The sequence below is a fragment of the Rhinoderma darwinii genome, chromosome 1 (assembly GCF_050947455.1).
Source record: "Rhinoderma darwinii isolate aRhiDar2 chromosome 1, aRhiDar2.hap1, whole genome shotgun sequence".
NCBI classification, from domain to species: domain Eukaryota; kingdom Metazoa; phylum Chordata; class Amphibia; order Anura; family Rhinodermatidae; genus Rhinoderma; species Rhinoderma darwinii.
Window position 1 is genome coordinate 658061316 of NC_134687.1, and position 24916 is coordinate 658086231.

Sequence of the window (24916 nt, forward strand, 5' to 3'; positions counted from 1 at the left end):
GGTGTATGTATGTATGTTTGCATGTATGTATGTATGTTTGCATGTATGTTTGCATGTATGTATATATGTGCATATATGTATGTATGTTTGTATATATGTATGTATGTTTGCATGTATGTATGTATGTATGTTTGCATGCATGTTTGCATGTATGTATGTTTGCATGTATGTATGTGTCACGGAGCGGGTTAGTGGACACACTAGGACGTACCGCCGTAGCGGGGAGGCAGCTGGCCAAACAACAGGACACCCCAGAAATACAATGTCCCGCACAAGACAAGGGTACCTGGATAGTCCAGACGGTGGCCTCAGCTCCGGCACAGATGGAGATGGGTGCAGCAGATAGCGCCAAACGTGGCGGATGACACAGGAGCCGCAAGTTGCGCCAGACGTGGCAGATTCCTCCGGACGTGGCAGATGACACAGGACGTGGCACAACTTGATACTAAGGCACAGCACGGGAAACAGGAACGGGGAACAAGGAACGGATCACAACTGGAAAGGGAAACACTAAGGGACCATTTGCAAGACAGACTGGGAAAACTAACAACGCTCAGGCAAGGATTAGAAGGCCAGGGGCCTTCTTATAGACCAGGAAATCGTGGCAGTTGATGATGATGACTTCCTCCTACGGGACACAGCCGAACAGAGTGGAAGTGAGCGCTGGCGTCTCCTAGGAAGGAGATGGGGACCAGCGCTCACGGATACATGGCTGCGGGCGTCGGGAGGTGAGTAAACCCGACGGCCCGCGGCCATGGACGCTACAGTATCCCCCTTCTTACGCCCACTCTTCTTGGGGCCAGAGCGAGAGAGGAATTTTTTAATAAGAGCAGGAGCGCTGAGGTTCTCTTCTGGCTCCCAGGACCTCTCCTCAGGACCAAACCCTCTCCAGTCCACCAAATAGAAAGTCCTTCCTCCTACCCTTTTGCAGTCCAGGATCTCTTTTACCTCGAATACATCAGAAGGACTGCTGGGAGCAACTGTGGAACTAGAAGTCTTGCTGTAGCAGTACAGGACCACTGGTTTCAGGAGGGACACATGGAAGGAGTTAGGGATTCTGAGGGTAGGAGGCAGCCGCAGCTTATAGGAGACAGGGTTGATTTGTTGCAGGATCTCGAAAGGACCAAGGAGCCTGGGAGCAAACTTGTATGAAGGCACCCTCAAGCGAATGTTCTGAGAGGACAGCCAGACTTTTGTCCCCGGAAGATACTGAGGCGGCTCTCTTCTCCTAGTATCCGCCTTTCGCTTCATGCGATCTACCGCCAGCAAAATAGAGGACCGGGTCTGTTGCCAGATTTGCAAGAAGTCCCCATATGCAGAGTCAGCAGCGGGTACCTGAGATGAAGTCGACACAGGAAGAGGGACTCTGAGATGTTGACTGTACACGATGTGAAACGGAGTGTAAGTGGTGGACTCACTTGTGTGGTTGTTGTATGAAAACTCGGCCCATGGAAGAAGCTGTACCCAGTTATCGTGCTGTGAAGAGATGAAGTGGCGGAGATAATTCTCCATGATCTGGTTGATCCTTTCAACTTGCCCATTGGACTGGGGGTGATAGGCTAAGGAAAAGTCCAAACTCACATCCATGAGTTTACAGAGGGCTCTCCAGAACTTTGAGGTAAACTGAACACCCCGATCTGACACGATGTGAAGAGGCAAGCCATGCAAGCGAAAGATGTGTAGAGTGAAGATACTCGCCAGACGAGGAGCAGAAGGTAGGCCGTACGGGACACAGCCGAACAGAGCGGAAGTGAGCGCTGGCGTCTCCTAGGAAGGAGATGGGGACCAGCACTCACGGATCCATGGCTGCAGGCGGTGGGAGGTGACGGCCCGCGGCCATGGACGCTACAGTGTTTGTTTGTGTCGTGGAAGTCATGGGCTCAAAATATATTAGACTGAAATTTAGAAGAGTCCAACAGACTCTCAGGCCAGGCACTTTATTTAGCATCCTAATCAGGATATTTCATACCGATATATATCGAGAGAGGAGAAGAAAACACACAGACGCTGCCGATATGCTCAAAATACTCATCTGGAGGTTTATTTCCAAACTCAAACTATAATACTATCATTCAGGAGGGGTGTAGGCTTGAGGTTAACCAATCAGAGACAATGTGACAATATTTGTTATTCAGCCAATAGCAGACCATAAGATACATCATTATAATTCTTCACACATCAGGTTTGCAGGTGGCCTTATCTCTCTTGGGTAGAACGTTCCCGTAAGATGGGGGAGGCATTCCCACACGCATATTTGCCACCCTCCCTTCTCACTCCGTGCCTTCACTGCAAGCTTCGTATGGGAGCCAAGGTCAAAGATAAAACATACGAAATTAACATAACTTCTGTTAAAGGAACAATGTCTTTCTTATTCACTACAAAAGAACCAAGATGGGAACTCCAGACAAGATGGCTGCTGCACGAAACTAAATCATTTAAATATTATTATAATCACTTTCACATAAAACATATCTTAGTAATTCGGCATCCTGCTTGATAATTCATAATGTCATTTCATACAGAGAATATAAGCAAATAGACCATCCTTCACATTTGTATATATGTCTGTATGGCCATGTATGATACACACACACACACACACACACACACACACACACACACACACACACATATCAACACAAAACACACATAAACACACACATATACACACAAACACATGCACAAACACACTTCACAAACCTTCAGCCGACCGCAGACTTCTCCTTACAACTGGTGCTTTACCCTGCATCTACTGCGCATGCGCCGATATGCGCGTTCATGAGAAAAATGACATCCTCTTCTAAGGTTGAAGAGGATATCATTGCGCATGCGCGGCCACCGCTAAAGGTAAATAGAGGTGGCCGGATCCCTAGACAACGAGCTACAAACAAAGACGGACTGACAGCGACTTCAATCAACAATTGCAAGAAAACTACATCGCTGGGCGACAGACCGGTAATTAGAAAAATTATTAACTTTAGAAGGGTGAGCTTAATAGCTACATTTATGAAGATGGGAATAACCCTTTAAGACGCAAAAAAGTGTGGCAAAATTGCAGGTTTTTTTTCTATCCCCCCCCCCCCAAAAAAATGTTGTATAAAAGTTAATCAATAAATTCTATGTACTCCAAAATGGTGCTGTTACAAAATACAACTTGTCCCACAAAAGACAACACCTTCTACAGCTATGTCGACAAAAAAAAAAAAAAGTTATATCTCTTTGAATGAGACGATGGAAAAACGCAAAAAAATTGCTTGGCAATTTAGGGTATGTTTACACGGCCTATTTTTGGGCCATAAACGCCCGAAAAATTGGAAGCAGAACGCCTCCAAACATCTGCCCATTAATTTCAATGGGAAAAACGGCGCTCTGTTCTGACGGGCCGTTTTGAAAAACGGCCGTGTACAAATATGGCCGCAAAAAAGTAGTGCAGGTCACTTCTTGGGACGTTTTTGGAGCAGTTTTTCATAGACTCTATTGAAAACAGCTCCAAAAACGGCCGTAAAAAAAGCATCGAAAAACGCTGCGAAAATCACGATTGGCTTAAAAAACGTCTGAAAATCAGGAGCTGTTTTCCCTTGAAAACAGCTCTGTATTTTCAGACATTTTTGAGTTTGTGTGTGAACATACCCTAAGGCCTAAAATAGGCTGGTCATTAAGGGGTTAAAGTCTGTGAATAATCTGATGTGTTTAAAATCTTTTTTTTTTTTTTGCTCTTCTAGCATTTCCCACATTCTAAACGAGATTATGGTTTCTACTCCATGTGAATTCTCTGCGGAGTTCTAAAATGTAAATTTCTTTGTAAAACATCTTCCACATATAGAATATCAAAATGGCTTCTCCCCTGTGTGGCTTCTCCGATGAGCCCTAAGTTTGCCTTTAGTAGTAAAACATTTCCCACATTCTGAACACAAATATAATTTCTCTCCTGTGTGACTTCTCTCATGTATAACAAGACTTGACTTATCTGTAAAACATTTCCCACATTCTGAACAAGAACACGGCTTCTCTCCTGTGTGACTTCTCTCATGTGTAGCAAGATTTGATTTATGTGTAAAACATTTCCCACATTCTGAACATGAATATGGCTTCTCTCCTGTGTGACTTCTCTCATGTGTAGCAAGATTTGATTTATGTGTAAAACATTTCCCACATTCTGAACACGAATATAATTTCTCTCCTGTGTGAATTCTCTCATGTGTAACAAGACCTGATTTATCTGTAAAACATTTCCCACATTCTGAACATGAATATGGTTTCTCTCCTGTGTGACTTCTCTCATGTCTAACAAGAGCTGATTTATCTGTAAAACATTTCCCACATTCTGAACATGAATATGGCTTCTGTCCTGTGTGTCGTCTCCGATGCATAACAAGATCTGACTTTTGTGCAAAACATTTCCCACATTCTGAACATGAATACGGCTTCTCTCCTGTGTGAATTCTCCCATGTCTAACAAGACCTGATTTATCTGTAAAACATTTCCCACATTCTGAACATGAATATGGCTTCTGTCCTGTGTGTCGTCTCCGATGCATAACAAGACATGATTTTTGTGCAAAACATTTCCCACATTCTGAACATGAATACGGTTTCTCTCCTGTGTGAATTCTCTCATGTCTAACAAGACCTGATTTATCTGTAAAACATTTCCCACATTCTGAACAGGAATACGGCTTCTCACCTGTGTGAATTCTCTCATGTGTAACAAAATGTGATTTATCTGTAAAACATTTCCCACATTCTGAACATGAATACGGCTTCTCTCCTGTGTGACGTCTCTTATGGATAACAAGACTTGATTTAACTGTAAAACGTTTCCCACAGTCTGAACAGGAATATGGCTTCTCACCTGTGTGAATTCTCTCATGTGGAACAATATGTGATTTATCTGTAAAGCATTTTCCACATTCTGAACATGAATACGGCTTCACTCCTGTATGAATTCTTCTGTTTCTTAAAAGACCTGAGATTTTTGTGAACTGTTTACCACATTGAAACCTTTTACCCCCTTTCTGAGCTGTATTTGTGGTAACAATCTGTGATTGGTCAGGAGAAGATTCCTCATGATTAGTGAAATTATATGATGGGTCTTTACTGTGAAGTCCTGGATGTATATCAAGGGTAATGAGGTTTTCCCCTGAAGGCTGCTGCATTATATCTTCATCTTCTACTTTGTAATTTAGCAATAACGTGAAGTTTCCCTCAGAGTTCTTACTGGGATTTTCTGTTAGGATTATAAAAAAATTGTGATTTTGTTTCACAATAGAAAAGTTGACAAATTTATAACATTCGTATTATGCTGGAAACACACATGCAGTGTTTTGAGCCAAAGCCAGAAGTGAATCAAGCAGGAGGGAAATGTTTGCAGAACCTTGTCTGGCAATGAAGTATGCCCTTTGCTAACACATTTGGCCCTTTAACCCCTTTGTGACCAGGGCCGGACTAGATGGCGCCCCGTGCGAAATTATCTTTCGGTGCCCCATCCCAATCATCCAAAAATGCCCCAGAAAAAATATAATGCTCTAAATAGTGCCCCCACACAGTATAATGCCCCTTTAGCGCCCCTCATACAGTATAATAATATAATATATTATAACCCTTTCAAGGACATAGTATTTTGTCCTCTAATTGTGCCCACACAGTATTGTGCCCTCACACAGTATAATGTCCGCTTAGTGGCCTCCACACAGTATAATGCCCCCTCCCCTGGCTGCCACACACAGCCCCCCTTGTAGATAGTGCCCCACTGTAGATTGTGCCATACAGCCTCCCTGTAGACAGTACCATAATCACCCACCTCCCACTTGTAGACAGTGCCATACAGCTCCCACCTCTCCCTGTAGGTAGAGCCACACAACCGATCAAGCAGGAAGAAGTTTAAGCCAAGACTTTTGACTCGATTCCAGCCTTATGACGCTTTGTATAACACTTTAAAATAAATCCATGACAGTCCAGGATTCTGGTCTACTCAGTCCTCCACTATTAATTTATTACATTTAGCCGTTTAAATGCTAATAAGGCATACACAATCTTAACTTAATATTGTTACAGACAGTCTAATATTGCCCACAATCTACATTTAACAAGATAATGTGTCATGAGACAAATCACAGGATGAATTCATGGACATGATAATGAGGTCTGCATATCCAAATGGCTGAATAGTCACTGGATCTCAATTTTATAGAAAATCTGTGGGATGTAGTGGAATAGACAGAGTGAAGTTAATAACCAGAATCTGTAATAAAGGTTTCCAGTACACAGTAATATCATTCCACTAAGAATTCAGGCTGTTCTAAGGGGAAAGAGAATCCTATCCAGTACTGATAATGTGAACCTAATGCAATGAAGTGGCCTCATTCACGTTTTAGCCATGTGACAATTTAATAGCAAATTGTTGTTCTATTTCTCTGCCAACCTATATTTATTTGGTCTTGTTTTTCTCAGAACATATAGGGCTTCAACGTTGTGTAATAAAATAAGTGATCTATTTAACTGTGATGGAGTGGAAGAGGAGTAGAGGGGAAAACTCAGCTGCATGTTTTAAAACGTCCTTGCAGAGATAGGTGTGGACCACCAGGACATTTATAATCTATGGGTAGTCAGCAACTGGTTAAAATAGGGGCTTCCTAATAATCATGGATTTGTTTTTTTTAATCCAATATAAAAATAAACAACACATCTTTAACCCCTTAACGCCGAAGGATGGATATATCCGTCCTCTGCAGCTGCTAGTTCGCGCAGGAGGACAGATATATCCGTCCTGTGATGGCGTGGGTACTGACAGTGTACACACGCGATCAGCGGCAGGAGCACGGCTGTTATACACAGCCTGGCTCCTGCTGCAACTGCCGGAATCTAAGTGCGCTCCAATTCCGGCAGTTTAACCCATTAAATGCCAATGTCAAAAGCGACAGTGACATCTAATGTGTTTGACAGAGGGAGCTCCCTCTGTTACCCTATCGGCGCCCCAGCAAAGAATTTGCGGGTCGCCGTTGGGTTTCAATGGCAGCCGGGGGCCTAACAGAGACCCCCAGGTCTGCCTTCAGCATCTGCCTGTTAGGCCATGCCGGAGGCATGACCTAATAGATTGCCTGTCAGATTTACACTGACAGGCAATAATGCTTTGGTATACTAAGTATACCAAAGCATTATATATGCGATCAGCACATTGCATAGTGAAGTTCCCTGGTGGGACTAAAAAAAATTAAAAAATGTAAATCAGTTAAATAAAGTTTGTGAAAAAAAAATTAAACAAATTTACAGTCAAAATAAAATAAATCTACTTATTTGCCCAAAAAGAGGTTTTATTTAGTAAAAGTGTCAAAACAAATAACACATACACATATATGGTATCCCCACGATCGTACTGACTTGAATAAAATGAACACATTAATTAAACCGCCGGATGAACTGCATCCAAAAAAAACGCAAAAGAACAACGCCAAAATGCTCTCTTTTCGCTCATTCCCCCCATAAAAAATGAAATAAAAGTTAATCTATAAGTCCTATGTACCCCAGAATAGTACTAATGAAAACTACACATTGGCCCGCAAAAATCAAGCCCACATACAGCCACATCGACGGAAAAATAAAAAAGTTACGGCTCTTGGAATGCAGCGATGCAAAAACAAGTAATTATTTTCTAAAAGGGTTTTTATTGTGCAAACGTAGGAAAACATACAAAACCTTTACATATTTGGTATCCCTATAATCGTGCGGACCCATAGAATAAAGTTAACGTGTTATTTACACTGCGTAGTAAACGGCGCAAATTTATAACGTGAAAATCAATGCTGGAATAGCTGCTTATTTTCAATTCTCTCTTAAAATAAAGTTAATAAAAGTTAATCTATATATTATAAGCATCTAAAAATGGTGCAAATACAAAATACAGCTCGTCCCGCAAAAAACAAGCTCTTATAAGGCTATGTCGACGGAATAAAAAAAAAGTTACGACTCATGGAATGCGACCGCGAAAAAACAAAAAAAAAATCTTGGTAAGTAACGCGCAAAATGCCATGGTCATTAAGGGGTTAAATCCACTTTGAAAACTTCTTAAAGACCCATAAAGCGTACCTAATTTTTAGACGACTTTTTAGAATAATCTGTCATATGTGTGTACGGAAGCAATAACACTATTTCTTATTACATGACTTGTACCTGGCATTCTTTTAGCAGTTTTCCCTCTGCAGGCTCTATCTTTAATTCTCAGTTTTCCCTGAGGTAGTGGGTGGAGCTTAACTGCTATCATGTCTTCTATACACTGCACACAGAGCAGAGAGCCATCCTGGTCCACTATCTCTCTGTATCACACCCTTAGAAGCTGCAGCAGCATGGAGCACATCATACAGCAGTAAGGAGTAGTGTAGCGAAAAATCCAACACAGAGGTGACATATAACTCTTACCAGCAGCCTATGTCTACTCTCTCTGCTTCTGCTCCCCCTCTCCTCTTCAAAGACTTTTATTGACAACAGCATCTGTGTCTATGTGCTCCTGCTCCCTCCTTCTGCTTCCCCTTCCTTTCCCATAGACTTCTATAAGCAGCAGCGTCCGTGTGTCTCTCACCTAGTGGCACTAACTTCACATACAATTTTCATGGATAAAACAGCTAAACTATAACAGTAAGTAAATGACAAAGTTTATATATATCAGGAATACTAGTAGATTACCACAAGTTGTTTGAAAAGTTAGTATCCATTTATAGAAGACATGTTCCAAACAGCTATTTAGTGTATAGTAGATTACAGCGGAGATCTGATTGCTTGATATTGCAGCCGAAGGTTATACTACGGAAGTATCCTGAAGACAACATGTCCCCCGGTGACTTGTGTGCAAAGTTGTCATGGGGACCTTGTGTGTTTTCTAATAGCTCCTCAATTATTGTCTCAGGCTCATATTAAATATAGAACTATAATGAGGATCTTTCTTCTCAGCTGTTATTATTAGAAGATTTGTAATGGAAGAACCAAATAAATTACAAAGTACAAAGGAAATAACCAAAATGTATGTGTTTTTTCATTTCGATTTACTCTTAAAATGATGTTTAACCGGTTCAGGACTGCCCACTGTGTACATATGCTGCAGGTTTAAGTTTGCTGCCTGAGTGATTGACTAGTCACATGATCGCCGAGATGCCGGTAGTAGGAGGCTGCTGCTGTATCTAACTAGACCCAGCACAGCCCTATCAGTGACAGTAGTCACTATAACATGACTGATCTCCCCTGCTGTAAAGTGCCAGTTACAGAGGAAAAGTATAGTGTAAAAAAAACAAACAAAAATAAATCAAGAAAAAATTACACATAAACCCCTACCCTAACGCATTCTCACCTACATGTACGTAAAAAGCGTTAAAGGGAAGTATGGAGCGCGCTCACGGGCGGAGCACGCTCCTTACTCAACGGGTGTCGGCTGTGTAATACAGCCGACACCTTACTGCAATGGGTGGAATCAAAGATCACTTGATTCCGCCCGTTTAGCCCCTTAGATGCCGCACTAAATTGCGACTGCAGCATCTAAGGCATTAGAAAAAGGGGCAGGCAGGCTCCAAATTCTCATCGGTCCTCCCGCAACGCGATTGCACGAAGCTGATGGTTGTCATGGCAGCCTGGGAGCCTAATGAAGGCGCCCAAGTCTGCCATTTCTGTACTCCTACCAAATCCTGCCGGAGGCCTGTAAAAATAACGATATACTGCTATACATTAGTGTTGCCATATACAAAGCAAGCGATCACTAGTTCAAGTTCCCTGGGGGTGGGGTGGCTAATGAAAAAAAAACAAAAGAGTAAAAAACAAAAAATAAAACTAAAAGTTACAAAAAAAACAACCTTTTCCCCCCTATTCTCTAAAGTAATGTTAAAAAAAATGAAAATTAACATAACTGGTATTACCACAGCTGTAAACTATTACAATATAATGTTATTTAAATAGATTAACTGCCTGATTAGAACGATTAAAATTGAATTTTATTAGTATAATATAAAATATGGCTCATATAGCCCAATTGTAACATATATTCAGGCTCAGGCAAGGTAGTCAGGGATAGGAGGTGGTGAGACTCTCCTCTTATAGTATACAGCCCTGACAGCAACTTGCTGAGTGAAAATAATTCCAGCCCACCGGGCTCACAGCAAGTGGTCAGAGAAAAAGAGTTAGTCTTGTTAACAGACTAATCTTGGACAATTCTCAGAACCACCGCTGCATTAATTGAGGACAACCCTACGCGTTTCAGTGTCACTGGTAGGTGTGACACATCATCAGGGATTGTAAAAGTTGATGCCGGTTAAGCACAATTTTGTGCTAACATTTGTTTCTCCCGGCTCGTGCACGACTCTAATATAAATGGCCGCACACGAGCCGGCGAGACTGGGAGCATATGAAGGGCTAGAGCCCTCCCCCTGCACTGACGAGGCTGTCAGCCCACCACCAATCAGACAAAGACACGTCACAGCAGTGACGTATCCGGACTGTGGCGAGCCTCCAAAACAGCCCAGCCAATCAGGCTGAAGTGTGACGATAAAGCGTCCTTCGTAACCCTGGAGACCTGAAGCGGATACACACAGATTACGGGACAGACATGTAATGGGTAAAGATGCTAAAGATTCGTAATATCGCGATGATCAGCAGACCATCCTCAATACTCCTGTCGGATAGACCTCATAACAATACATACTGCGGCCAAGGATAGAATTCTAGCCCTTTTTGGCCATCATAACCCTCAAAGAGTGAAATGCTGACAGACAGTAGTAGGTATAATTTAGGGCCGCCATTAATTCAAATAGACACAGTTTAGGCTGTACACAGACGCCCCTTATTCAATAAAACGTCATGTCACATATTCAATGAGTCAGTTAGAGAAGAAACCGCATATGAGCCCTCTAACAGTGTGAACAGGGGTCAACAGTAGTTTCATGTGAACAACACAGATAATACTATTAGAGGAGGTCAGGTGCATAGTTGAGCCCCACATACCACCACCCACATGGGGGGAAAAAGTAAAGAAATAGATTACTTTGATATTATGCTCACAGAAAGCATGCATATGAGATCTTTTCATTTAAACCGGCGGGACTCATAGTTTGCATACGAAAGATCCACTGCGCTTCTTTTTGTAAGATCTTCTTATCATGATCACCACCTCTCGCCAAAGGTTTAACATGTTCAATCCCTTGAAATTTCAATATCAAGGAGTCACCATTATGGCATTCCCATACATGCCGCGACACCGGAGTATCTTCCTTTCTCCTTATATCCCCAATGTGGTCCCTAATCCTCCTTCTAAATTCTCTCTTCGTTTTGCCTATATACTGTAATTGGCAGCCACATGTGATCAGATAGACTACACCTTTGGTCTTACAGTTAATATAGGATCTGTTGTCAAACACCCTGCCAGTCTTGGTGCTTTTGAAATTTTTACTGCAAAAAATCGAGTCGCATGCCTTACAAGAGCCACATCTGTAACTCCCATTGAACCCCCTGTCCAACCAGGTGTTTGGTTTGTTTTGTGTGCTCATGTGGCTATGCACAAGATGATCTTTTATATTGCGCCCTCTTTTGTATGTTATAAAGGGAGAGTCCCCTACCAGATTACCGACGTCAGGGTCAGCTTGCAAAATTCCCCAAAATCTCTGCAGGATTTCTCTAACCTCCTTATTGGCAGAGTCGTAAGTACCAATGATCCGTATAGTGTCATCATCCTTCAAACGTGATTTAGGGTTAAGAAGATCATTTCGGTTACATCCAAGTGCATTCTGATAGGCCTGTTTGAGAACATGTTTCGGATATCCTCTCCGTATAAATCTGTCCTCCAGTTCCCTCGCTGACATTTTGTAGTCTGATATAGTGGAACAATTGCGTCTCGCCCTCAGGAACTGGCCCTTGGGTATTCCACGTTTAAGGTTAGCTGGATGGCAGCTTTCCCATCTGAGGAGACTATTAGTGGCAGTCTTTTTGCGGAACATGTTGGTTTGGATGTTCCCAGATGGTGTTTTCGAGATCATAATATCAAGAAACGTGATCTTGTTGTCATTGATCTCACAGGTAAAAAATAGGCCCAGATTATTTACATTTAGAGTCGCCACAAATTCCTCAAATTGTGCCTTGGTACCTTTCCAGAGGATCAGGATATCGTCTATAAATCTCAGCCATAGCACGATGCACAATGTCCATTTTTCCATTACATCATTAAAGACAGTTTCATGCTCCCACCAGCCCAGGTACAGATTGGCATATGTGGGAGCACAGGGGCTTCCCATAGCCACACCCCTGAGTTGATGGTACGTTTTCTGGTCAAAGATGAAGGAATTATGCTCTAGAATAAATCTAAGCAATATTACAACGAACTCGTTGTGAGTCTGAAACTGTGTGCCCTTACCCTTCAGAAAGTATTCGACAGCTAAACACCCCTGATCATGAGGAATGGAGCTATATAGGGCTTCCACATCAAGTGATGCCAACAAGACATCCTGATCGCAACGTATGCCTTCAAGCTTGCGCAAGACATCCATAGTGTCCCTTACATAGGAAGGAAGGGACACCACAAAAGGTCTAAGAATCTGGTCGATGTAGATGCTTGCATTTTGAGACAGGCTGTCAATTCCTGACACAATTGGCCTGCCCTTCAGTGGCTTAGTCCCTTTGTGTATTTTTGGGAGACAATAGAAGGTGGCCGTCTGTGGAAAATCGGGCAGCATAAAAGCCATCTCCTTCTCACTAATTAGGCTGAGGCATTTGGCTGAGCTCAGGATACATTTTAATTGATTTCTGAAAATCATGGAAGGATCGGATTCCAACACTTTGTAGCATCGATGGTCATTTAATATCTGGTAGCACATCATGCTGTATCTTGTGCGGTCCATTACCACAACATTACCACCCTTATCAGAGGGCTTTATTATGATAGTGTCATCACCCTCAAGTGATCGTAAAGCGACCATTTCATCTTGTGTTGTATTGAAACCAGAAGGTGACTCCTTGATATTGAAATTTCAAGGGATTGAACATGTTAAACCTTTGGCGAGAGGTGGTGATCATGATAAGAAGATCTTACAAAAAGAAGCGCAGTGGATCTTTCGTATGCAAACTATGAGTCCCGCCGGTTTAAATGAAAAGATCTCATATGCATGCTTTCTGTGAGCATAATATCAAAGTAATCTATTTCTTTACTTTTTCCCCCCATGTGGGTGGTGGTATGTGGGGCCCAACTATGCACCTGACCTCCTCTAATAGTATTATCTGTGTTTGTTCACATGAAACTACTGTTGACCCCTGTTCACACTGTTAGAGGGCTCATATGCGGTTTCTTCTCTAACTGACTCATTGAATATGTGACATGACGTTTTATTGAATAAGGGGCGTCTGTGTACAGCCTAAACTGTGTCTATTTGAATTAATGGCGGCCCTAAATTATACCTACTACTGTCTGTCAGCGTTTCACTCTTTGAGGGTTATGATGGCCAAAAAGGGCTAGAATTCTATCCTTGGCCGCAGTATGTATTGTTATGAGGTCTATCCGACAGGAGTATTGAGGATGGTCTGCTGATCATCGCGATATTACGAATCTTTAGCATCTTTACCCATTACATGTCTGTCCCGTAATCTGTGTGTATCCGCTTCAGGTCTCCAGGGTTACGAAGGACGCTTTATCGTCACACTTCAGCCTGATTGGCTGGGCTGTTTTGGAGGCTCGCCACAGTCCGGATACGTCACTGCTGTGACGTGTCTTTGTCTGATTGGTGGTGGGCTGACAGCCTCGTCAGTGCAGGGGGAGGGCTCTAGCCCTTCATATGCTCCCAGTCTCGCCGGCTCGTGTGCGGCCATTTATATTAGAGTCGTGCACGAGCCGGGAGAAACAAATGTTAGCACAAAATTGTGCTTAACCGGCATCAACTTTTACAATCCCTGATGATGTGTCACACCTACCAGTGACACTGAAACGCGTAGGGTTGTCCTCAATTAATGCAGCGGTGGTTCTGAGAATTGTCCAAGATTAGTCTGTTAACAAGACTAACTCTTTTTCTCTGACCACTTGCTGTGAGCCCGGTGGGCTGGAATTATTTTCACTCAGCAAGTTGCTGTCAGGGCTGTATACTATAAGAGGAGAGTCTCACCACCTCCTATCCCTGACTACCTTGCCTGAGCCTGAATATATGTTACAATTGGGCTATATGAGCCATATTTTATATTATACTAATAAAATTCAATTTTAATCGTTCTAATCAGGCAGTTAATCTATCTATTCAGTGAACGACATTTACATTACCATTAAGTGGATTCATTATAATGTTATTTAACCCACACGGTGAACGCTGTACAAAAAAATTTAAAATAAATTAAAGACGCAAGAATTGTTGTTTTATTGTCACCTTAGCTCCCCCCAAAAAATGTCATAGAAAGTGATAAAAAAATTCACATGTATCCCAGAATGGCATTAATAAAAACTACAGCTCGCCCCACAAAAAATAAGCAATCACACCCCTCAATGAAGTAAATTTATTTCCAATAAGATGTAGTTTTATCTTGAAAATTGTTACATTTCTTAACAAATAAAGGAGAAAAAGCCCCCCAACATTTGTAAAGAAAATTCTCCAGAGTACGGGAATACCCCATATGTGCTCATAAATTGCTCAGAAGGGAAGGAGCACAGATTTTAATGGATTGGTTTCTGGGCACCATGTTGCATTTGCAAAACACCTTTGGGACCAAAACAGTGGAAACCCCCCAAAAGTGACCCTATTATGGAAACGACACCCCTTAAGACATTTATTAGGGGTGCAGAGCATTTTGAGCCCACAGATGTTTTCCAGAAATGAATTCGCAGCAGATAGTAAAAAGTGAAAATTGCAATTGTTCCATAGATATGCCATTTCAGAGACCAATATGTTGTGCCCAACTTGTGCCACTAGAGAGACACACCCCAAAAAAGGGTTCTCCCGGTTATAGCAATACCATATATGTGGTAGTAAACTGCTGTTTTGGCACAATGTAGGGCTCAGTATTGAGGCAGCGTCTTTTGGATTTTGCTTGGTAGTAGTTCTGTTTGGGGTATTACTGGTGATTCAGTTTATAATGTGGGGGCATATGTAATCTGTGAGGAGTACATCAGGGTATATGTAAGCTGTGAGGAGTACATCAGGGTATATGTAATCTGTGAGGAGTACATCAGGGTATATGTAATATGTGAGGAGTACATCAGGATATATGTAATATGTGAGGAGTACATCAGGATATATGTAATATGTGAGGAGTACATCAGGGTATATGTAATATGTGAGGAGTACATCAGGGTATATGTAATATGTGAGGAGTACATCAGGGTATATGTAATGTGTGAGGAGTACATCAGGGTATATGTAATATGTGAGGAGTACATCAGGGTATATGTAATATGTGAGGAGTACATCAGGGTATATGTAATTTGTGAGGAGTACATCAGGGTATATGTAATCTGTGCGGAGTACATCAGGATATATGTAATATGTGAGGAGTACATCAGGGTATATGTAATATGTGAGGAGTACATCAGGGTATATGTAATATGTGAGGAGTACATCAGGGTATATGTAATATGTGAGGAGTACATCAGGGTATATGTAATATGTGAGGAGTACATCAGGGTATATGTAATATGTGAGGAGCACATCAGGATATATGTAATATGTGTGGAGTACATCAGGGTATATGTAATATGTGAGGAGTACATCAGGGTATATGTGATATGTGAGGAGTACATCAGGATACATGTAATATGTGAGGAGTACATCAGGGTATATGTAAGCTGTGCGGAGTACATCAGGATATATGTAATATGTGAGGAGTACATCAGGGTATATGTAATATGTGAGGAGTACATCAGGATATATGTAATATGTGAGGAGTACATCAGGGTATATGTAATCTGTGAGGAGTACATCAGGGTATATGTAATCTGTGAGGAGTACATCAGGGTATATGTAATATGTGAGGAGTACATCAGGGTATATGTAATATGTGAGGAGTACATCAGGGTATATGTAATATGTGAGGAGTACATCAGGGTATATGTAATATGTGAGGAGTACATCAGGGTATATGTAATATGTGAGGAGTACATCAGGGTATATGTAATCTGTGAGGAGTACATCAGGGTATATGTAATATGTGAGGAGTACATCAGGGTATATGTAATGTGTGAGGAGTACATCAGGGTATATGTAATATGTGAGGAGTACATCAGGATATATGTAACATGTGAGGAGTACATCAGGGTATATGTAATATGTGAGGAGTACATCAGGGTATATGTAAGCCGTGAGGAGTACATCAGGGTATATGTAATATGTGCGGAGTACATCAGGGTATATGTAATCTGTGAGGAGTACATCAGGGTATATATAATCTGTGAGGAGTACATCAGGGTATATGTAATATGTGAGGAGTACATCAGGGTATATGTAATATGTGAGGAGTACATCAGAGTATATGTAATATGTGAGGATTACATCAGGGTATATGTAATATGTGAGGAGTACATCAGGATATATGTAATATGTGAGGAGTACATCAGGATATATGTAATATGTGAGGAGTACATCATGGTATATGTAATATGTGAGGAGTACATCAGGGTATATGTAATATGTGAGGAGTACATCAGGGTATATGTAAGATGTGAGGAGTACATCAGGGTATATGTAATATGTGAGGAGTACATCAGGATATATGTAATATGTGAGGAGTACATCAGGGTATATGTAATATGTGAGGAGTACATCAGGGTATATGTAATATGTGAGGAGTACATCAGGGTATATGTAATCTGTGCGGAGTACATCAGGATATATGTAATATGTGAGCAGTACATCAGGGTATATGTAATATGTGAGGAGTACATCAGGGTATATGTAATCTGTGAGGAGTACATCAGGGTATATGTAATATGTGAGGAGTACATCAGGATATATGTAATATGTGAGGAGTACATCAGAGTATATGTAATATGTGAGGATTACATCAGGGTATATGTAATATGTGAGGAGTACATCAGGATATATGTAATATGTGAGGAGTACATCAGGATATATGTAATATGTGAGGAGTACATCATGGTATATGTAATATGTGAGGAGTACATCAGGGTATATGTAATATGTGAGGAGTACATCAGGGTATATGTAATCTGTGAGGAGTACATCAGGGTATATGTAATATGTGAGGAGTACATCAGGATATATGTAATATGTGAGGAGTACATCAGGGTATATATAATATGTGAGGAGTACATCAGGATATATGTAATATGTGAGGAGTACATCAGGGTATATGTAATACGTGAGGAGTACATCAGGATATATGTAATATGTGAGGACTACATCAGGATATATGTAATATGTGAGGAGTACATCAGGGTATATGTAATATGTGAGGAGTACATCAGGGTATATATAAGCTGTGAGGAGTACATCAGGATATATGTAATATGTGTGGAGTACATCAGGGTATATGTAATGTGTGAGGAGTACATCAGGGTATATGTAATATGTGAGGAGTACATCAGGGTATATGTAATATTTGAGGAGTACATCAGGGTATATGTAATATGTGAGGAGTACATCAGGGTATATGTAATATGTGAGGAGTACATCAGGATATATGTAATCTGTGAGGAGTACATCAGGGTATATGTAATCTGTGCGGAGTACATCAGGGTATATGTAATATGTGAGGAGTACATCAGGGTATATGTAATATGTGAGGAGTACATCAGGATATATGTAATATGTGAGGAGTACATCAGGGTATATGTAATATGTGAGGAGTACATCAGGGTATATGTAATATGTGAGGAGTACATCAGGGTATATGTAATCTGTGAGGAGTACATCAGGGTATATGTAATATGTGAGGAGTACATCAGGATATATGTAATATGTGAGGAGTACATCAGAGTATATGTAATATGTGAGGATTACATCAGGGTATATGTAATATGTGAGGAGTACATCAGGATATATGTAATATGTGAGGAGTACATCAGGATATATGTAATATGTGAGGAGTACATCATGGTATATGTAATATGTGAGGAGTACATCAGGGTATATGTAATATGTGAGGAGTACATCAGGGTATATGTAATCTGTGAGGAGTACATCAGGGTATATGTAATATGTGAGGAGTACATCAGGATATATGTAATATGTGAGGAGTACATCAGGGTATATATAATATGTGAGGAGTACATCAGGATATATGTAATATGTGAGGAGTACATCAGGGTATATGTAATACGTGAGGAGTACATCAGGATATATGTAATATGTGAGGACTACATCAGGATATATGTAATATGTGAGGAGTACATCAGGGTATATGTAATATGTGAGGAGTACATCAGGGTATATATAAGCTGTGAGGAGTACATCAGGATATATGTAATATGTGTGGAGTACATCAGGGTATATGTAATGTGTGAGGAGTACATCAGGGTATATGTAATATGTGAGGAGTACATCAGGGTATATGTAATATTTGAGGAGTACATCAGGGTATATGTAATATGTGAGGAGTACATCAGGGTATATGTAATATGTGAGGAGTACATCAGGATATATGTAATCTGTGAGGAGTACATCAGGGTATATGTAATCTGTGCGGAGTACATCAGGGTATATGTAATATGTGAGGAGTACATCAGGGTATATGTAATATGTGAGGAGTACATCAGGGTATATGTAATATGTGAGGAGTACATCAGGGTATATGTAATATGTGAGGAGTACATCAGGGTATATGTAATATGTGAGGAGTACATCAGGATATATGTAATATGTGAGGAGTACATCAGGGTATATGTAATATGTGAGGAGTACATCAGGGTATATGTAATCTGTGAGGAATACATCAGGGTATATGTAATATGTGAGGAGTACATCAGGGTATATGTAATATGTGAGGAGTACATCAGGGTATATGTAATATGTGAGGAGTACATCAGGGTATATGTAATATGTGAGGAGTACATCAGGGTATATGTAATATGTGAGGAGTACATCAGGGTATATGTAATATGTGAGGAGTACATCAGGGTATATGTAATATGTGAGGAGTACATCAGGGTATATGTAACATGTGAGGAGCACATCAGGGTATATGTAAGCTGTGAGGAGCACATCAGGGTATATGTAAGCTGTGAGGAATACATCAGGGTATATGTAATATGTGAGGAGTACATCAGGGTATATGTAATATGTGAGGAGTACATCAGGGTATATGTAACATGTGAGGAGTACATCAGGGTATATGTAACATGTGCGGAGTACATCAGGGTATATGTAATATGTGAGGAGTACATCAGGGTATATGTAATCTGTGAGGAGTACATCAGGGTATATGTAATATGTGAGGAGTACATCAGGGTATATGTAACATGTGAGGAGTACATCAGGATATATGTAATATGTGAGGAATACATCAGGGTAAATGTAATATGTGCGGAGTACATCAGGGTATATGTAATATGTGAGGAGTACATCAGGGTATATGTAAGCTGTGAGGAGTACATCAGGGTATATGTAATCTGTGAGGAGTACATCAGGGTATATGTAATCTGTGTGGAGTACATCAGGGTATGTGTAATATGTGAGGAGTACATCAGGATATATGTAATATGTGAGGAGTACATCAGGGTATATGTAATATGTGAGGAGTACATCAGGGTATATGTAATGTGTGAGGAGTACATCAGGGTATATGTAATATGTGAGGAGTACATCAGGGTATATGTAATATGTGAGGAGTACATCATGGTATATGTAATATGTGAGGAGTACATCAGGATATATGTAATCTGTGAGGAGTACATCAGGGCATATGTAATATGTGCGGAGTACATCAGGATATATGTAATCTGTGAGGAGTACATCAGGATATATGTAATATGTGAGGAGTACATCAGGGTATATGTGATATGTGAGGAGTACATCAGGGTATATGTAATATGTGAGGAGTACATCAGGGTATATGTAATATGTGAGGAGTACATCAGGGTATATGTAATATGTGAGGAGTACATCAGGGTAAATGTAATCTGTGAGGAGTACATCAGGGTATATGTAATATGCGAGGAGTACATCAGGGTATATGTAATATGCGAGGAGTACATCAGGGTATATGTAATATGTGAGGAGTACATCAGGGTATATGTAATATTTGAGGAGTACATCAGGGTATATGTAATCTGTGGGGAGTACATCAGGGTATATGTAATATGTGAGGAGTACATCAGGATATATGTAATATGTGAGGAGTACATCAGGATATATGTAATATGTGCAGAGTACATCAGGATATATGTAATATGTGAGGAGTACATCAGGGTATATGTAATATGTGAGGAGTACATCAGGGTATATGTAATATGTGAGGAGAACATCAGGTTATATGTAATATGTGAGGAGTACATCAGGATATATGTAATATGTGAGGAGTACATCAGGGTATATGTAATGTGTGAGGAATACATCAGGGTATATGTAATGTGTGAGGAGTACATCAGGATATATGTAATATGTGAGGAGTACATCAGGGTATATGTAATATGTGAGGAGTACATCAGGGTATATGTAATATGTGAGGAGTACATCAGGGTATATGTAATCTGTGAGGAGTACATCAGGGTAAATGTAATCTGTGAGGAGTACATCAGGATATATGTAATCTGTGCGGAGTACATCAGGATATATGTAATATGTGAGGAGTACATCAGGGTATATATAATATGTGAGGAGTACATCAGGATATATGTAATATGTGAGGAGTACATCAGGGTATATGTAATCTGTGAGGAGTACATCAGGGTATATGTAATATGTGAGGAGTACATCAGGGTATATGTAATCTGTGCGGAGTACATCAGGGTATATGTAATCTGTGCGGAGTACATCAGGGTATATGTAATATGTGAGGAGTACATCAGGGTATATGTAATATGTGAGGAGTACATCAGGGTATATTTAATCTGTGAGGAGTACATCAGGGTAAATGTAATCTGTGAGGAGTACATCAGGATATATGTAATATGTGAGGAGTACATCAGGATATATGTAATATGTGAGGAGTACATCAGGGTATATGTAATCTGTGAGGAGTACATCAGGGTATATGTAATGAGTACATCAGGGTATATGTAATATGTGAGGAGTACATCAGGGTATATGTAATATGTGAGGAGTACATCAGGGTATATGTAATCTGTGCGGAGTACATCAGGGTATATGTAATCTGTGCGGAGTACATCAGGATATATGTAATATGTGAGGAGTACATCAGGATATATGTAATATGTGAGGAGTACATCAGGGTATATGTAATCTGTGAGGAGTACATCAGGATATATGTAATATGTGAGGAGTACATCAGGATATGTGTAATATGTGAGGAGTACATCAGGGTATATGTAATCTGTGAGGAGTACATCAGGATATATGTAATCTGTGAGGAGTACATCAGGGTATATGTAATCTGTGAGGAGTACATCAGGGTATATGTAATATGTGAGGAGTACATCAGGGTATATGTAATATGTGAGGAGTACATCAGGGTATATGTAATATGTGCGGAGTACATCAGGGTATATGTAATATGCGAGGAGTATTAATTCTATAAACACTGAGTCCTGAGTGAAGCGCGCCGCTGACACCCATGCGAGCACGCTTCCGTGTGTGTAACAGAATATCTGTTACAGTTCTACATCACTGGCGCTTCAGCCAGGCTGATAAAAGTACAGACCCCTGATGAAATAATACATAGAAACGCGTAGGTCAGATGAGAGAGGGATTATAGCGCAGGTGACAGTGGCATCGTTGGGCAACACCAGCACTGGGGTACTTAGGAGCGGTAACTGCAGGCTCTGGTGTGTTGCAGGGTCCCATCCACTGATACACCAATGTTTAAACGCTGATCCCACATTTTTCAAGCACTCAATTAGAGGAGGGTTCACAAACGAACCAGTAATTGCAGTATACATTTAAAGGAAACGTGTCGCGAATTAAACTTTTTTTTTTTTTTAAGTATCGTTACTTATTTCTATTATATTTTTTAAGTTTTTTCCTGTATTTTTTTTTTCTTCCATATGGTGGAAAGTATTAAAAATTAAATAATAATTTGACATGTTTTCCTATGTTGGCCACCATGGGAAGCACTTCCCAGAATCACAGCAAGGTGAATAAGGCAAAGCAACCTGACTCACAGCTGCTGTAAATGTGGGAGGGAATCTCACCCCCCCCCCTCCCACAAGCCAGGAAAAGGTGTCTTAAAATTGCTAAGCAGTGTCCGGCAGCAATTTTGGGTGTGATTCTGCAGCTGGCAGAAGCTATAGGACACACCAAAAGGCTAAGGGTATGTTCACACGCTTACTAAACAAAGGGAAAAAAGCTCCTGATTTTCAGCTACTTTATAATCAAACTCGCGTTTTTTAAAGGCCGTTTTTGGAGCGGTTTTTCTATAAAGTCAATGAAAAACGGCTCCAAAAACATCCCAAGAAGTGATGTGAACTTCATTTTGGTGGGCGTCTTTTTACGTGCCGGTTTTGGAAAACGACCACGTAAAAAACGCCCTGTTCTGCTTCCGATTTTTCAGCTGAAAACATTGTGTGTGAACGTACCCTTAGAATGATGAAAGTGAAGTGAATGACTTTTCAGTTGACCGGTTCACACGCCGTGTATTTGACACGTTAAAAGAAACGCTTGATTACACTTGATTTTGCGTGTTTGGGGGGGGGGGATTTGTGTGTGTGTGTCTGTGGGGGTGCTCGCCGCTGATTCTTCAAAACAGCTGATAAGCGGCTATGAAGTATCAGCGGCGCCCATACACACTCTGCTCTGCGCCACACACACACACACGGGAAAAGTCTTAAAGGGGTTGTCCAGGAAAACATGGCGCCGCACCTGTCCTCAGGTCGTGTGTGATATTACAGCTCTGTCCTATTCACTTCAATGGAAGTGAACTGCAATACCAGACACAACCTGAGGACAGGCGCGGCGCTGTGTCTCCAAACCGGACACCCCTTCTGAGATGACCCGACGGGGGAGACGGGTGTCAGAGCCACCCACCGCCATCACTGCAGACAGAACCACACAACTACGGCATGAGGGCAGGGCTTGTCCTGAGTGAACGGTCTCTTGTTATGGACAGATTTATAGTCACATGAACCCCATCTGATGAACCGGTAAGCTAGGTCCAATCACATGACAGAGGGGGATCACCAAAAACCCTGTGCACCCTCAGCCCATCCATCCAGCCCTTTCCTGGTTATATCTGCTTCTGGGAAAGCTGGGTGACCACCATTACCCCTCCTACTGGAGTGTTTGGGGATGTGACTTATGAACCTCTCACACACCAGTAGGAGGGGTAATGGTGGTCACCCAGCTTTCCCAGACCCCTGAACGGTAAATCTCTAGTTGTGCTGAGACTGTTTGGGGATGTGACTTATGAACCTCTCAGTCTCAGCACAACAAGAGATATTTATCGTTCAGGGGTCTGGGAAAGCTGGGTGACCACCATTACCCCTCCTACTGGAGTGTTTGGGGTGGTGACTAATGAACCTCTCACACGCCAGTACGAGGGGTAATGGTGGTCACCCAGCTTTCCCAGACCCCTGAACGGTAAATCTCTAGTTGTGCTGAGACTGTTTGGGAATGTGACTAATGAACCTCAGTCTCAGCACAACAAGAGAGATTTATCATTCAGGGGTCTGGGAAAGCTGGGTACCACACTAACAATGGGCATATTGTTTATCACCCAGCTTTCCCAGGACAGTTACATCATTTGTCCTTTATACAGAGTCTCCTGCACGACTACAGGGGGGCTACCGTCGGGGGTCACGAGAGCGGCGGTCTGTGAGAGAGGAGGGACAGACAGAGACACACATCTTACCTGCAGTGCAGCTGGTCTTCATGATGGCGCCTGCTATCTCCCTGCAAACAGCTGCTCAGCTGTGTGACTCTGACCTGCGTCTGCGCAGTACAGAGCCAGAGAGCAGAATCAATAGACGGGAGCCGTTCATTGACTCCTATGCACTGTAGCTGCCGTATTCCATCTCTGTATGTGTCGTTAATCGACACATACAGAGATGAAAAAAAAAATGGCAGCCCCCATAGAGAAGTAAAAGAAAGAAAAAAAGTACAACACAAAAATACAAATAAATAAAATGTATTTTAATAACATACTAAAAGCAATATTATATTAAAAAAAAAAATTTGCGACACCCGTTCTTTAACAACGCTTATATTGCAATTCAGACTTTTTACTGATACGGTGATACCAATTTTGTTTATTTTTTACAATACTTTAAAAGGAAAAGTGGGAAAAGTTTTTTTTTAAATTTTTTGTACACCACTATTTTTTAAAACTTTTTATTAGTCCCTGCACGGAATTTGAACCAGCGATCGTCAGACATACTAATGTATTGAATTATTGTCATTTTTACAGGCTCCTGGTGCGCCCCAAAATCTGATGCTAAGCCTAGAGCATGACCGGATTCATATGTCACCTTGTAGAGAACTTCTATGTGCAGTCACAGCTCCCTCAGATCCTGCACTATGTATAACACATTGTCTGACGTGTTACTGTAATGTAGAACTAAGGAGGAACCTCACCTTAAAGAGGCTCTGTCACCAGATTTTGCAACCCCTATCTGCTATTGCAGCAGATCGGCGCTGCAATGTAGATTACAGTAACGTTTTTATTTTTAAAAAACAAGCATTTTTGGCCAAGTTATGACCATTTTTGTATTTATGCAAATGAGGCTTGCAAAAGTACAACTGGGCGTGTTTACAGTAAAAGTCCAACTGGGCGTGTATTATGTGTGTACATCGGGGCGTTTTTACTTCTTTTACTTGCTGGGCGTTAGGAATGGGAGTGTATGATGCTGACGAAT

General features: G+C 41.2%; 1 protein-coding gene across 1 annotated transcript in view; it reads right to left on the minus strand.

The window, feature by feature from the left end:
* Positions 1-3732: 3732 nt before the first annotated feature.
* Positions 3733-24916, minus strand: part of LOC142663926 (uncharacterized) — a 61672-nt gene continuing 40488 nt past the window's right edge. Inside the window, exon 9 of the mRNA XM_075842770.1 lies at positions 3733-5227. Within this exon, the coding sequence (XP_075698885.1) occupies positions 3828-5227 (1400 nt within the window). The 3' untranslated portion in view covers positions 3733-3827. The remainder of the gene's footprint in view (positions 5228-24916) is intronic.